At 48.5% G+C, this 17,130-nt stretch overlaps 1 protein-coding gene across 6 annotated transcripts in view; it reads right to left on the bottom strand.

Moving 5' to 3' along the window:
* LOC127429792 (elastin-like) overlaps positions 1 to 17,130 on the bottom strand; it is a 123,322-nt gene that overhangs the window by 42,743 nt on the left and 63,449 nt on the right. For all 6 annotated transcript variants that reach the window (XM_051679000.1, XM_051678998.1, XM_051678999.1 and 3 more), the window contains 4 exons: positions 16,601 to 16,645; positions 16,380 to 16,490; positions 387 to 422; positions 226 to 273 (listed from right to left, as the gene is read on the bottom strand). In XM_051679000.1, the coding sequence (XP_051534960.1) occupies positions 226 to 273; positions 387 to 422; positions 16,380 to 16,490; positions 16,601 to 16,645 (240 nt within the window). The remainder of the gene's footprint in view (positions 1 to 225; positions 274 to 386; positions 423 to 16,379; positions 16,491 to 16,600; positions 16,646 to 17,130) is intronic.

Genomic DNA, 17,130 nt, shown 5'->3' with positions numbered 1-17,130 from the left:
ATAGGCACAGCATTAGGCCAGAAATATATTTATATGCAAGTGCACAAATGTGGACATGACCGCTTTCCAAACTCATTGCAAGTGCACAGTAATTTGTAATTCATTGGGCAATGGGATATCTTCATCACCTTACCTTCAGTCACTCCCACAGGAAAAATCTCACTAGCTCCCTGTACACCACCAAAACCTAACACCTAGTTCTTTTAGGTGTTTATTTCCACTCACCTCCTGCTCCTGGGTATAGTACACCTGCTCCACCTGCTGCACCAAAACCTGGGAGATTTAAAGGAGAATCTATTAGAAGGCATCTTGGACCACTTGAATTGGAATTAACAAGTTAGTTTCTACCATTCAGTCAAGTTAAACAAGTAAAAATGAACTATTACCATATTTAGCTGCTTTGGCTTGAGCGGGTGTAAGACCTTGGGAAGAAAGCAGAAATAAATTCTGTTGAGTTGCTTCCATAGCCATTGAACTGCATGCTAAACTCTTTATAGTCATCTTTATAGTCAATCATTATAGTGAATATAAGAACAATGAAAAATGTTCATAGATGTCTCACATTATGGACACATTGACCCCGTACCAACTGGCACACTGGATGTGGACTTGCATTGAATTCACTCGCTAATGTCCGAGAAGTCCATGAGACTGTAGGGTGTCCCATTTGACATTTTATTATTTAAATGGTGCCTTCAAGTGCCCCCTTTGTGACTGCAGTGCACCCTTTTGCTAATCCTGGACTGGTGCAGACTTCACAGAAGAATACTACCCAATAATCTATGTTGCATTTTGTGACAGTCATTAATCCCACATTCCAGAAGAAGTCGGAGGTGGGAATACCCAAAATAAAATTACCCACTTCTAACCTCAATTCATTCAAGTCAATCATACATGGACACACACCACAAAATGCCTTGACTCAACAAGAAAATTATGTGTTCCTGTGCCAGCTATGGCAAAAGCATGAACATGTCATGAACACAAAATTCGTGCATTCACTTTAAAAACAGATGATGAAAAGCAAAAAATAAGGTATCATTAAATATTACATTATAATTACATTTTTTGCCTTCTCAAAAATACCTTAGTTGCCACCATCTGATAAATAACTTAAAATAACACTTCTTACTAAAGTTGGGGTTGAACGATGTTCAACATGTTGAATATCAGAATTCAAGCACAGTTTCAGTGGTTATGAACAAGTTGTCTGGAATACACTATATGTAGGACATGTTCCTTGATCAACATCTTTATTGTTACAACATTTTTATCAACCAATCAGAATTTAGAGACAGGTAACAGGGTAGTTTAAAACAGTGTTCCCTATCTGTCACTCACTCGACGTTGGTGTCGATGTAGTGACACTAGGGGTCACACTTGGGAGCCAGCGACACCTCTGGTCTTTGATAAAAGGCCAATGAAAATTGGCGAGTGGTATTTGCATGCCACTCTCCCGGACATACGGGTATAAAAGGAGCTGGTATGCAACCACTCATTCAGATTTTCTCTTCGGAGCCGAACGGTCATGCTCATTGAGCTGAATACTACTGTTCATTCACCTCTGCTGGATATGACGCCGCATTTCAGCGGCTTCTCCCCCCTCTGCACTGGTGCACTGCAGAGAACGCCCCTGGGCGCTTCGGCAGAAAAACTAGAGAGTATATTTTCTGAAAGAGCATTTTTCCCCTCTAAAAGAGTATATATTTTTCTAAAAGAGCGCACACACAGAACGTCTTTTTAAAGACGCGTCTTTTTAAAGATGCTTTTCCGATTGTGTGTTATTCCTGGTTGTGCTCGTAATCTCTCGCCTTCTAACGGTCACGATCACTGTCTTTCGTGTCTGGGCACTGCTCACGCGGAGACAGCGTTCGTGGATGGTCATGTTCTCATTGCGAGAATATGTCCATGGCAACGTTGCGGTCGCGGTTTGCCTTCGTAAGAAAGCGAGCCACCCCAGAGGCTCCCGCCTCGGTCCTTTTACCCACGGGTATGAGGCCAGCGCGGCTAGCACTGGGGGCGATTTGGGGACCCCAATGGGACCGCCTCCGCCGGGTATCCCCCTGCGGACCTCCCATTCCCCAGCACGCTAATCTCACGGGCTTCTGGATGAGTCCGCCGGCTCATCTCATGGCGAGTTCGACCTCTTATTCAGAGCCCGCGAAAGTGATGAGCTCTCAAGCGCAGCATCGGAGAGCGGGCTCGTCCAGTCTGAAGCCTCAGCTGGGCTCCTCCCTTCGGGGTCGATTGCCCAGTCACAGGCTGATGTGGAGATGACGACATGCTTTCCCGGGCAGCCGCGAGCGTCGGTTAGAGTGGATTTCACCGCTCTTCCCTGAACCCTCGTGACTCGGTGATTGGTTCCTGGGCTCGCGGCGCCACTCAAAGCCACGCCCCGTCCCCGTTCATTTCTTCCCGGAAGTGCATGAAGAGCTGACAAGGTCGCGGGAGGCACTTTTTACTGCCCGGTCCCGATCTTTTCAGCTTCCCCGCCCTCACTACCCTCGATGGTGGGGCGGGCAAGGGATACTCGGCAATCCCCCGGTGGATAAAGGCGCTCGCGGTGCACCTATGCCCAAAGCCCCCGTCCAAGGCCTGTAGGTTTACGTCGTCTCTGACGGCCAAGGCCTATGGTGCCGCTGGACAAGCCGCCTCCACCCTGCACGCCATGGCTCTCCTGCAAGTCCGCCAAGGAGCTAAAGGAACTGCATGAGGGTAGTTTCGCCCCGGGATTGATGCAGGAACTGCGCTCGACGACCGACCTCGCTCTCCGAGCGATGGAGGTCATGGTGCGGTCTCTCGGGCGGACGATAGCCACACTAGTGGTCCAGGAGTGCCACCTTTGGTTCAACCTGGTCGAGATGGGTGAGGCTGACAAGACACGATTCCTTGCTGCCCCCATTTCCCAGGCGGGCCTATTCGGCGACACCGTCAAGGACTTTTGCCAGCAGTTCTCGATGGTAGAGCAGTAGATGGATGCTAGCCGGCATATCCTGCCCCGGCGCAGCTCAAGATCCCGCACCCCGTCTACTCATTGCCAAGGGCGTCCCCCTGTGGTGACTGCACCGGCTCCGCCGCAGCCCGCCCCTTTGGCCCGGCCCCGGCGTGGAGCCCACCGCAGGAAGCAGACACCACCCGTCTTGCAGCCGCCCAGAACCCGTGAAAGGCTTCAAAGCGCCCTTGAGACGGGCGACCCAGGGACAATGAAACCCGCTGCTCTGGAGCTGGTAAGCAGATCTTCATCTTTTTGTTACCTTTTGAATTTTGCGCTGCATCCCCAAATGGCTGCAGTACTCAAGAGCTCAGCAAGAGCGGTTTCCTTGTTCCCTGGGTCACGTATCCGGTGTGTACGGCCGTCATCACGACCACCGTCCACCACTCCATTTGGCAGGTTTGGCAGGTTTGGCAGGTTTGGCGCTCTAGCGGCGGTCTCCCACCCCTGAGCGCCCAGCTGTGGCACAAATCCACCCCCAATGTGACAGTCTCCACGGGTCACGAGGACAGGCCTCTTCCTCCCCTGTCCCAGGCTGTTCCGGGGGTGGTCACAAGGAGCCAGTTAAGTGCTTCGATGTCCTTAGACTCAGCACGGCCACGACGTGGTGTGGCACCTCGAGCTCCACCCCGCCGTGAGGCCCCACCTGCCGGTACATCCGATGACATTGTCCCTTTGGTCCCCCTTGCACGGAACTTGGACGCATGGCTTGCGCTTTCCAATCCGTCACGAGGGCTGGTCCGGACCGTCCGACTCGGCTGCGCGATTCACTTCGCCGGGCATCCACCCAGGTTCAGCGGTGTCCACTTCACCTTGGTGAAAGATGAAAACGCTGCTACCTTGCATGGAGATCGCTACCCTCCTACGGAAGGGCGCAATAGAACCTGTCCCTCCAGCTGAGATGAAGAAGGGGTTTTTTCAGCCCCTACTTCATCGTACCAAAAAAAGGCGGTGGGTTGAGGCCAATCTTGGACCTGTGAGTTCTGAACTAGACTTTACACAGACTCCCGTTCAAGATGCTGACGCGAAAACGCATTTTGGTGAGCGTCCGGCATCAAGATTGGTTCGCAGCGGTAGACCTGAAGGATGCGTACTTCCACGCCTAGATCCTTGCTCGACACAGACCCTTCCTGCGGTTCGCGTTGGAGGGTCAGACATATCAGTACAAAGTCCTCCCTTTCGGCCTGTCCCTGTCTCCTCGCGTCTTTACGAAGGTCGCCGAGGCTGCCCTTGCCCCGTTAAGGGAGGTGGGCATTCACGTTCTCAACTATCTTGATGACTGGCTAATCCTAGCTCACTCTCGAGACGTGTTGTGCGCACACAGGGACCTGGTGCTCTCACACCTCAGCCGACTAGGGCTTCGGGTCAACTGGGAAAAGAGCAAGCTCCTCCCGGTTCAGAGCATCTCTTTTCTCGGTTTGGAGTTGGACTCAGTCTCCTTGACGGCGCACCTTACGAACGAGCGCGCCCAGTCGGTGCTGGCCTGTTTGAAGGTGTTCAAACAGGGAACAGCGGTTCCACTGAAACTTCTTCAGAGGCTCCTGGGGCATCCATATGGCATCCTCGGCGGTGGCCACCCTGCTCGGGTTGATGCATATGAGGCCGCTTCAGCACTGGCTCCAGACTCGAGTCCCGAGATGGCCATGGCACCACGGGACACACCGCGTGGCCATCATGTTGGTCTGTCACCATCTTTTCAGCCCTTGGACCGACCTCTCGGTCCTACGGGTAGGTGTTCCTCTAGAACTGGTCCCCGGGCATGTCGTGGTCATGACAGATGCCTCCAAAATGGGCTGGGGCGCCATTTGCAATGGGCACGCAGCCGCCGGCCTCTGGATGGGTCCGCGACTGCATTGGCACATCAACTGCCTCGAGTTGTTGGCAATTCTGCTCGCTCTGCGGAGGTTTTGGCCATTGATCCAGGGCAAGCACGTGTTAGTTCAGACAGACAACATGACAACGGTAGCATATGTCAACCGTCAAGGTGGTTTGCGCTATCGTTGTATGTCACAACTCGCCCGCCGTATCCTCCTCTGGAGTCAGCAGCATCTCAAGTCGTTGCAAGCCACTCACATCCTGGGCAACCTCAACACTATGGCAGATGCGCCATCACAACAGGTTACCCTCAGGGGAGAGTGGAGACTCCACCTTCAAGTGGTCCAGCTGATTTGGAGTCGATTCGACAGGTGCAGGTGCATTTGTTCTCCTCCCAAGAATCCTCCCCACTGCCACCTCTGGTACACCCTGACCGAGGCCTCCCTCGGCATAGACGCGCTGGCACACAGCTGGCCCCCTGGCATTCGCAAATATGCGTTTCCCCCAGTGAGCGTGCTTGCACAGATCCTGTGCGAGGTCAGGGAGGACAAGGAGCAGGTCATCCTGGTAGCACCCTACTGGCCCGCCCAGACGTGATGCTCAGACTTCACGCTCCTCGCGACAGCTCCCCCCTGGCAAATTCCCCTGAGGAAGGACCTTCTTTCTCAGGGAAGGGGCACCATCCAGCACCCGCACCCAGACCTCTGGAATCTCCATGTCTGGCCCCTGGACAGGACGCGGAAGACCTAAGCTGTCTCCCACCTGCGATGGTAGACATGATCACTCAGGCTAGGGCTCCCTCTACGAGACCCCTGTATGCCTTTAAGTGGCGTCTGTTCGCTAAGTGGTGTTCTTCCCATCAAGAAGACCCCCAGAGATGCACAGTCAGATCAGTGCTTTCCTTCCTGCAAGAGAGGTTGGAAGGGAGGCTGTCCCCTTCCACCTTGAAGGTGTACGTTGCTGCCATAGCAGCACATCATGACGCAGTCAACGGTGAGTCCTTAGGGAAGCACGACCTGATCATCAGGTTCCTAAGAGGCGCCAGGAGGCTGAATCCCTCCAGGCCACACCTCGTTCCCTCATTGGACCTCTGTAGTTCTTCAGTGTCTACAGAGAGCCCCCTTTGAGCCTTTGCAGTCAGCCGAGCTTAAGGCACTCTCCTTGAAGACTGCCCTCCTGACTGCGCTCACTTCCATCAAGAGGGTAGGTGACCTGCAAGCGTTCTCTGTCAGCGAAACGTGCTGGTCCAGGTTACTCTCATGTGATCCTGAGACCCTGACCGGGCTATGTGCCCAAGGTTCCCACCACCCCTTTAGGGACTAGGTGGTGGAACCTGCAAGTGCTGCCCCAGGAGAAGGCAGACCTAGCCCTGTCATCGCTGTGTCCGGTGCGCGCTTTACGCATCTATTTGGATCGCATGCAGATCTTTAGAATCTCTGAGCAGCTCTTTGTCTGTTGTTGGTGCACAGCGGAAAGGAAGCGCTGTCTCCAAGCAGAGGATCGCCCACTGGTTCGTTGATGCCATAACTATGACATATCTCGCCCAAAACATGCCGCCCCCAGTAGGGCTACGAGCCCATTCTACCCGTGGTGTAGCGACTTCTTGGGCCTTGGCCACAGGTGCCTCTCTAACAGACATTTGCAGAGCAGCAGGCTGGGCAACACCCAACACCTTTGTAAGGTTCTACAACCTCCGGGTGGAACCGGTTTCGTCCCAGGTAGTGGCACGCAACACAAGCGGATAAGCCCAGGATAGCCGGCCAGGTGTATCGCTTGCACATAGCACCTTCCACCTCCTTTTGAGCTGAAGACGTGCGCCGTTAATTCCCAGTAGTGTTTACAAAAGTTTTTCCCTCGTTGACTTCCTCCGAGCCCTGTGGCAGTCGAGTTTTTGGAGAGACTCGCTGCCGGCCCAGTACACGCGCTAACTAAGAGCCTGGTTCTGGGGTAGGTGCTCCGCATGTGGCGGTTCCTTGTAAGGCTAACCCCATGCGATCTATATCTTCCGCTAATTCGTTTCCCTGCTGGTAAACTGCGTCTTCCTTGGACAGAGCCCCTCTGCCCCAGTCTCCATGTTTGTAGTAACTCCTCCCCTATTGGGCAGGATCTACCTTGAAGGCTCTCCACATGGTTGGAAAGACCATGTGACGTATGCATCCACTTAAATATCCCCCCTCTCTTGGGGCGAGGTGTGGTCTCCGCGGTGTCCTCCCCTTGGGAGGGACCCCCCCTGACTAGACCTGGTGGCCCAGTCGGATAATCCCCCTTCTTTTTTAGGGAGTGGAAAAAGAGAAGGGGAAAAGAGGCCACGACTGGGTTAAGCCTGTCTCTATCTTTGGGTAGTTGACTTGTCCCCAAAAAGGGCCGTTCAACACTCATAACTGTGTTGGGGGAGGTTACGTGTCAACCTGGTGTGCTGGCTATGAGGCACACAGCAAGTCTGCCCACCACACACTGCCAGTTCACGTAACACCGTTCAGCCTTGTGGCGTTTTGTATAGGGACCCCTAGTGTCACTACATCGACACCAACGTCGAGTGAGTGACAGATAGGGAACGTCATGGTTACTGGTGTAACCTCCGTTCCCTGATGGAGGGAACGAGACGTTCGTCCCTCCTGTCACAATGCTGAACTACCTGCTGAAATGGCCGGACCTTATATCAGCTCCTCAGCGTAAAACCTGAATGAGTGGTTGCATACCAGCTCCTTTTATACCCGTATGTCCGGGGGAGTGGCATGCAAATACCACTCGCCAATTTTCATTTGCATTTTATCAAAGACCAGAGGTGTCTTGGGCTCCCAAGAGTGACCCCTAGTGTCACTACATCGACACCAACGTCTCGTTCCCTCCATCAGGGAACGGAGGTTACACCAGTAACCATGACGTTTCCCAACCCTGTTCCTGATGGCACACCAACAGTACACAGTTTGGATGTCTCCCTGGCCTGTCGCATCCATTTCAGGTCTTGGAACACTCTGCTAACAAGCTGATGAGTTGAATCAGGTGTATTAGATAAAGTAGGCATTGAAAACTTGTATTGTTGGTGTGTGTCCAGGAACAGGATTGGGAAACACTGGGCTAGGCTTAAATCATTCCCAGGGATAGCTAATGGTTAGGGATAGGGAACAATATTTCTTTAACAGATATGTTGTTCCAGGATAAAAGATGATTTTAAAGAACATGTCTTACTTGGCAAAAATCATAGTGACTATCAACAAATTGTGAACTCATTGTGACAGACCACAAAGGCTAAAAGTCATTTGGGACAGGGCAATTATTGGCTGCAACAACATTTACACAGCAATGGATTCAGTCTTTTGGGTGTATGGTCAGTTTATACAGACAGACTGATCACTTCCTGTTCTGGTTGCTGTCGGCACGCTTGCTAACCTGTTTAGCATTGTTTATTCTAATGCTTTCATCATTTTATCCTTTGCCATTTTACCGCGTGCTTCGGTTTTTTCCGCTTTTCTACTGTTTCAACTGCATGTATTTTACCACATGCACCCATTTCTTTCCTTTTTCTTTTCTTTTTTTCCTGCTTTACTACATCTCGTGCCTCGACTGCGTGCATTAGTTTTCTCCTCTGTGTTTTACACGGATTATTGCATCAATCCCAAACATCTGCGGATCAGGAACCACATCGAACCACATTGATCTCAAACCCTCGCCACTCAAGAACAACCATAACAACAACAACAAACAATTGTGGTAAGTCATGGCATCCGCTCTTGTTATTTCTTCCTGCAATGCATGCCACATGTTTATTGCAGCTTCTTCCGTCAGTAATGAGGAAATTACATGAGATAAGGAATTAGTCAGGCTGACTGAGAAGGTTAATGAGTTAGAGACATGCATCCGAATGCTAGTGGAGGTCAGTGAGAAAGAGAAGCCAGTAGATACTGTTTCGGATGCGGGTAGTACAGCGAGCAACACACACACTTTGGTTCCGGCTGTAGAGCCCCCGCAGGGCGTTTGGGAGATGTCTCGGTGGCATACTCGCTCAGCAAAGAGACACCACTCTCCCATTCCTGTTAGGGTTTCCAATCGATTCTCCCCACTCAGTGATGCACCCACTGAGAATCATGGCTCAGGCATCTGACATCAGATCAAATTTAGAAGTGTTGTCTAATGCTAAACATAGATTTTCTAAAATTGTTATTCATGTCGGCACTAATGATGTCCAGCTTCGCCAGTCGGAGATCACTAAAGATAATGTGTAAGAGGTGTATGAACTTTCAAAAACAATGTCAGACACTGTAATATGTTCTGGCCCCCTACCTGCTCATCGTGGTGATGAGGTTTATAGTAGATTAGTGTCACTGAATGGCTGGATGTCTGAGTGGTGTCCAGAGAATCGCATACGATTTATAGACACTTGGAAGAGTTTTTGGGGTAGACCTGACCCGCTAAAAAGAGATGGTCTCCATCCCTCCAGGGAAGGTGCCACTCTCCTCTCTAGTAATTTGGCTCATAGTCTTAATAGTGATAGTATTTAACTAACTGGGGCCCAGGTCAGGAAGCAGATAAACGGGTTAATTCAAGCATCTGCTAGCTGCCTTGAGATGACACATGGGTCACATAAACTACAGCACATAGAGACAGTATCACCTAGATATCATATAGAGACTGTATCTGTTCTCCTAACTACCAAACAAAAACCCCTCACTAAATCATTTAGAAAAAATTGGATTAAGGTCAAACTTAAAAAAAACAATTGAAGATAAAGATCATATAAAGGTAGGGCTACTAAACATTAGTTCCCCTTCTGTCACTCACTCGATGTTGTGTCGATGTAGTGACACTAGGGGTCGCCCTTGGGAGCCCCAAACACCTCTGATCTTTGAGAAAAGGCCAATGGGAATTGGAGAGTGGAATTTGCATGCCACTCCCCCGGACATACGGGTATAAAAGGAGCTGGCTTGCAACCACTCATTCAGATTTTTTCTTCGGAGCCGAGCAGTTGTGTTCAGTGAGCTGAATTACTCCGCCGATCCATTCACCTCTATATTGAGTGAAGCTGTTGGATTTACGGCGCATTACAGTGGTTTCTCCCCCTCTTGCACTGGCATTGTGCAGAGAATGCCCTTGGGTGCTTCAGCAGCTAAAAGAGTATATTCTTACCTCATAAAGTGTATATTTTCTACTAAAAGAGTGGCACTTACGAAAGCATCTTTTTCAAGATGACTTTTCATTTGTGTATTATTCCTGGTTGCGGACCCTATCTCTCCGCTTCTGACTGCCACGATCGCTGTCTCACGTGTTTGGGTGCTTCACGTGCATGTCCTCATTGTGAGAACATGACCATGGCAACATTGCGGTCGCAGCTTTCCTTCGTCAGAGGTGCATGATGAGCTCACGCGATCGTGGCGGACAACTTTTACTGCCCGGACCAGGTCTGTGGGCTCCTCCGCTCTCACTACCCTTGACGGTGGGGCGGCCAAGGGATACTCGGCGATTCCCCAGGTGGATCATGCCGTCGCGGTGCACTTGTGCCCGCAGAGCGCCGCCACCTGGCGGAACCATCTGAGGCTCCCGTCCAGGGCCTATAGGCTTACGTAGTCACTGGCGGCTAAGGCCTACGGTGCTGCTAGACAGGCCGCCTCCGCCCTGCATGCCATAGCTCTCCTGCAAGTGCACCAAGCCAAGGCACTCAAAGAACTGCACAAGGGTTTTCCTGACCCGGGATTGATGCAGGAGCTGCACTAGGTGAACGATCTCGCCCTCCGGGCAGCGAAGGTCATGGTGCGGACTCTCGGGCAGGCGATGTCCACCCTGGTGGTCCAGGAGCGCCACTTTTGCCTCAACCTGATCGAGTCAAGGGAGGCTGAAAAGGTATGATTCCTTGACACACCCATCTCCCAGGTTGGCCTATTCGGCGACACCGTCGGAGACTTTGCCCAGCAGTGTTTGACAGTGAGGAAGCAGACGGAGGCCATCCAACATATCCTGCCCCGGCGCGGCTCAAGATCCCGCACCCCATATACTCATCGCCAGGGGCGTCCCCCTGTGGTGACAACACCACCTCCGCCACAGCCTGCCCCAGCGGGCTGGCACCGGTGTGGAGCCGCCCGCAGGAAGCAGAAGCCACCCGTCTCATGGCCGGCCGCCAAGAACCCAAGGAAGGCTTCGAAGCGCCCCTGAGACGGGCAGCCCAGGAAGTCGGAGACCAGCTACACAGGAGCTGGTAAGAGCACCATTCCTTCCCCAGGTGGAGGGCCGGGCGGAGAATCCTTGTTTACCTTTTCTTATAATTTTGCCGCACGCCCGAAGGGCTAAGGTACTGGGCCTTGCACAGTCTCCTATTCAAGATGCTGACTCAAAAACGCATTTTGGCGAGCGTCCGGCATCAAGATTGGTTCACCGTGGTAGACCTGAAGAACTTGTACTTCCATGTCTCGGTTCTACCTCGACACAGACGCTTCCTGCGGTTTGCTTTCAAGGGCCGGGCATACCAGTACAAGGTCCTCCCCTTCGGTCTGTCCCTGTCACCTCGTGCCTTCATGAAGGTCACAGAGGCAGCCCTTGCCCCGTTAAGGGAAGTGGGCTTTTGCATCCTCAATGATGACTGGCTGATTCTAGCTCACTCATGGATTTGTTATGTGTGCACAGGGACCTGGTGCTCAGGCACCTCAGCCAGTTGGGTCATCGGGTCAACTGGGAATAGAGCAAGCTCACCCCGGTTCAGAGCATCTCTTTTCTCGGCATGGAGTTAGACTCAGTCTCAATGATGGCGTGCCTCACGAGCGAGCATGCACAGTCAGTGCTGAACTGTCTTAGAGCGTTCAGGTGGAAAACGTCGGTCCCACTGAAATTATTTCAGAGGCTCCTGGGGCATATGACATCCTCAGTGGTGGTCACGCTACTTGGGTTGATGCATATGAGACCGCTTCAGCACTGGCTTCAGACTCAAGTCCCGAGATGGGCATGGTGCCAAGGCGCACGCTATGTGCTCATCACGCCGGTTTGCCGCCGTCTGTTCAGCCCTTGGACCGACCTGCCGTTTCTATGGGCAGTGGTTCCCCTAGAGCAGATTTAGGGATCAGGTGGTGAACCTGCAAGTGCTTCCCCAGGAGGAGGCAGACCCAGCCTTGGCATTGCTGTGTCCGGTGCGTGCTTTGCGTATCTATTTGGATTGCACGCAGAGCTTTAGGAGCTCCAAGAAGCTCTTTGTCTGCTTTGGTGGACAGCGGAAAGGGAGCGCTGTCTCCAAACAGAGGATCACCCACTGGGTCATTGATGCCATCGCTATAGCATATCATGCCCAGGACGTGCCGCCCCCCCTTGGGGCTATGAGCACACTCTACTAGGAGTGTGGCGGCCTCCTGGGCTCTGACCAATGGAACCTCTTTAGCAGACATCTGCAGAGCAGCGGGCTGGGCAACACCCAACACCTTTGCGAGATTCAATAATCTCCGGGTTGAGCCGGTCTCATCCTGTGTGTTGTCAGGTATGAACAGGTAAGTTCCGGGACAGCTGGCTGGGTGTACCGCTTGCGCATAGCGCCTCTCCCCTCCCCTGAGGTGAAGACGTGCGCTTTTTACGCCCAGTTGTGTTCACGAAGTCGTGGACCCTGGATGTCCTTCCTCCTTAGCCCTGTAGCAGGCAAGTTTACGGAGAAACTCGCTGCCGGCCCAATGCATGTGCTAACTAGGCCCTGTACTGGGGTAGGTGCTCCACATACGCTGGTTGCCCATACATAACCCCGTGTGATGTATCTTCTGCATAAAAGTTTCCCTGTTGGTAAACTGCGTCTTCCTTGGGCAGAGGTCTCTCTGCCCCCGGTCAACATGTTTGTAGAACTCCTCCCCCCTCAGATAGGACCTACCATGGGACTTCTCCACATGAGATGCTTCCGACAAGACTCGGTAAGACCATGTGATGTATTTCCACTCAAATGGCCAGGACCTTTTCTCAGCTCTTCAGCACAAAACCTGAATGAGTGGTTGCAAGCCAGTTTCTTTTATACCTGTATGTCCGGGGGAGTGGCATGCAAATTCGGCCTTTTCTCAAAGATCAGAGGTGTTTGGGGCTCCCAAGGCGACCCCTAGTGTCACTACATTGACACAACGTCTCGTTCCCTCCATCAGGGAACGGAGGTTACGACAGTAACCGAGACGATCTCTTTCAACCAAAGCATTCATTGTAAATTAAATGATTACAGATCATAGTTTGGATGCGCTCTATTTGACTAAAACCTGGCTTAAACCGGATGAATAAATTAGTTTAAATGAATCTACTCCACCAGGTTACTGTTATAAACATGAGACTCATCTGAAGGGTCGAGGAGGAGATGTTGCTACGATTTACAATGAAGTTTTTGGTGTTATTCAGAGGACAGGATATAAGTTTAAGCCTTTTGAACTAATAATGCTTAATGTGACACCATCAGATATTAATAAAAATCTTTGTCATCTTTTGCCGTTGCTACAGTATATAGATCACCTGGGTTGTATTCTGATTTCCTTGGTGAATTTGCAAATTTTCTATCAGATCTAGTAGTTACTGTAGATAGAGCTTTAATTGTTGGTGACTTCAACATTCACATAGATAATGAAAATGACACATTGGGATTAGCATTTATTGATATTCTCAACTCTCTTGGAGCCAGACAAAATGTGACAGGACCAACTCATTGCCATAATTATACTCTAGATTTAATTCTGTCATTTGGAGTTGATGTTGATACTATAGAAATTCTACCGCAGAGCGATGACATCTCAGATCATTACCTCATCTCTTGTTTGCTGCAATCAGCTAATGTCACTCAATCTACACCATGCTATCGTTCAGGTAGAACTTTTCTTTCGACCACTAAAGATAGTTTCACTAAAAATCATCTAGAATTGTCTTGCATACTGAGTAAGTATGTAATAACAGAATGTTATAACAGAAAATATAAATACAGTCTTCTCTAGCACTCTTGATAGTGTTGGCCCCCTTTAATTAAAGAAAATTAAAGAAAAAATCCCTGCACCATGGTACAATGATCACACTCATGCTCTCAAGAGAGCAGCTTGGAAAATGGAGCGCAAGTGGAAGAATACAAAATTAGAGGTATTTCATGGTGCTTGGAAGGATAGTGTCTGTAACTACAGACAGGCACTAAAAGCTGCCAGGTCAGCATATTTTAGCAAACTCATATAAAATAACCACAACAATCCTAGGTGTTTTTCAGTACTGTGGCTAAATTGGTTAGGAATAAAGCCTCGACTGAACCAGATATTCCGTCACAGCACAATAGTAATGACTTCATGAATTTCTTTACTGATATAATAGAAATCATCAGAAATAAAATTTGAATTATGTAATCAACTGTCACAGCACCTCAGAAAACAGTGTCTCATAATTTTCCTCACGAGCAACTTCAATCCTTCGCTGTCATAGGTCATGAAGAGCTAACAAAACGTATAAAAAAATCAAAAGCCACAACATGTATGTTAGATCCAATACCAACTAAGCTCTCAAAAGAGATATTCTCTGTAATCTCAGAACCTCTTCTTAATATTAGTAACACCTCGCTATCCTTAGGACATGTCCCAAGAAGCTTTAAAATGGCAGTTATCAAACCCCTTATTAAGAAGCCACAGCTTGATCCTTGCAAATTGGCTAATTAAAGACCGATTTCAAATCTCCCATTTATGTCGAAAGCACTAGAAAAGTAGTGTTCATTTATGTTCAACTAAGTTAATTTCTATAGAGAAATGGTATATATGAACAATTTCAGTCAGGATTTAGGCCCCATCACAGTACAGAAACTGCACTTATCTGAGTTACAAATAACTTGCTCTTATGATCAGACTGCGGCTGCATTTCTCTTCTAGTGCAATTAGATCTTAGTGCTGCCTTCGACACCATAGATCACGACAGACTCTTGAATAGGCTGGAGAATTATGTTGGCATTAGTGGACTTGCATTATCATGGTTCAGGTCCTATTTATCAGACCGCTACCACTTTGTATGTGTAAATGTGGAATTGTCAGATCAAACAAAAATTAAGTATGGAGTGCCACAGGGATCAGTTTTAGGGCCTCTGCTCTTCTCCTTATTTACAATTGAAGTCAGAAGTTTACATACACTTAGGTTGAAGTCATTAAATCTAATTATTTTACCACTCCACAGATTTAATATTAGCAAACAATAGTTTTGGCAAGTCATTTAGGACATCTACTTTGTGCATGACATGAGTAATTTTTCCAGCAACTGTTTACAGACAGATTGCTTCACTTTTAATTGACTATATCACAATTCCAGTGGGTCAGAATTTTACATACACTAAGTTAACTGTGCCTTTAAGCAGCTTGGAAAATTCCAGAAAATGATGTCAAGCCTTTAGACAATTAACCAATTAGCTTCTGATAGGAGGTGCACTGAATTGGAGGTGTCCCCGGGGTTGTATTTTAAGGCCTACCTTCAAACTCAGTGTCTATTTGCTTGAAATCATGAGAAAATCAAAAGAAATCAGCCAAGACCTCAGAAAAAAAATTGTGGACCTCCACAAGTCTGATTCATCCTTGGGAGCAACTTACAAATGCCTGAAGGTACCACGTTCATCTGTACAAACAACAGTACACAAGTATAAACACCATGGGACCACGCAGCCATCATACTGCTCAAGAAGGAGGCACATTCTGTCTTCTAGAAATGAACGAAATCTGGTGCGAAAAGTACATATCAATCCCAGAACAACAGCAGAGGACCTTGTGAAGATGCTGGAGGAAGCAGTTAGACAAGTATCTATATCCACAGTGAAACGAGTCCTATATCGATATAACCATATAGGATATATAATTTTTTTACGATGGACTTCAGAGGATGAACTAATGCCAACTCCAACTGTAAGATATCAGATACTTCATATGCCACTGCCTGAACCTTGGATTTAGGATGGACCCCACCGAACCTCACCGAAATGACCTGCCGGTTGAACTGCGATGCACCTCATTGATCTCTGCCTGCATCACCTTTGTTTATTGATGAACTACACTCTTGAAATGGAATACATAGACTATCAATTAATTGCCAACAAAAGTAATCTAACAAGGACAATGCATCTATGTGAACTTCTGCAGTTAATCCAGAATGGACTTCAAAGACATTAGTCATTAATCTTACAGTTCGTACAAAATCTTTGTTTAAACACCTGCCCTTAACACTTACTAAGCTTAATAATTGTAAACCATGACTTGCACTGCACACAAATAACTAATATTGGCATTATATTCATGCTGTTTAGCCAGAGGGGAACTGGCCCCCACAGTGAGCCTGGTTTCTCCCAAGGGTATTTTTGTCCATTAACCAACATCTTATAGGAGTTTTGTGTTCCTTGCCACAGTTGCCTTTGGCTTGCTTACTGAGGTTCTAAATACAATTTTTATTTATCTATTTAATTATTTATTTTTATACACAATTTACAATCATATTTAATCAAACTACACAATGATGACTCTTAGACTTTATAGATATTACAGTTTCATTTTCTGTTAAAGCATAATTTTCTGTAAAGCTGCTTTGAAACGATGTGTGTTGTGAAAAGTGCTATAAAAATAAAAATGATAGTTTTGATTTTTACCTCCTGCTCCAGGGTAGACTCCTCCAGCCCCTGGAACAAGCCCAGCTCCACCAGGAACAAGTCCAGCTCCACCAGGGACAAGTCCAGCTCCACCAGGTACTGCAGCAGCACCTGGAGTAAGACAGGACCATACTGTCTCAATCAGAGTTTGTATTCTACAGTTTGACCTGCATTGCAATTGGCAAACATAACAATGATTGTTAATATGGATAAATACCTACCATATTTAGCAGCTTTGGCCTGAGCAGGGGAGAGTGCACCAGTACCTTGAAATATGGAGAAACAGACAAAAAAGATTTACCAATCTTGTTTTATAATCCTAATCTGATGAATAAATTGACTCTCAGGTAATTTGCATCTCACCCCCTGCTCCAAGAAAGAGTCCACCTGTGCCTGCCACACCACCAATAAAAAATCACAGTCGGAAGCTTGAGATAATCTCTTTATTGAGATTATTAATTTGTCTGTGTGTGGGAAGCTGGATGTGACAGTGAATTGTTAATAAATCATATATGGCCCCCCATAATACAACAGGATGATCAATCAATATACTAACTCACTACATTTGGCTGCCTTAACTTGAGCAGGTGTAAGGACACCTGTACTTGCACATAAGGAAGAGTTCCAGGATTTGCTTCAAATTAGGAAAATATTCCTGTATTGTATGTTACCAGCATTATCTATCTATCCCCCCTATCCTGCAGAGTTTAGCTCCAACCCTAATCAAACACATCTGAAAAAGCTATATTAA

Source organism: Myxocyprinus asiaticus, chromosome 39 (assembly GCF_019703515.2).
Source record: "Myxocyprinus asiaticus isolate MX2 ecotype Aquarium Trade chromosome 39, UBuf_Myxa_2, whole genome shotgun sequence".
NCBI classification, from domain to species: domain Eukaryota; kingdom Metazoa; phylum Chordata; class Actinopteri; order Cypriniformes; family Catostomidae; genus Myxocyprinus; species Myxocyprinus asiaticus.
Note: the sequence above shows the minus strand (reverse complement) of the source record. Positions and strands in the feature narration are given on the sequence as shown.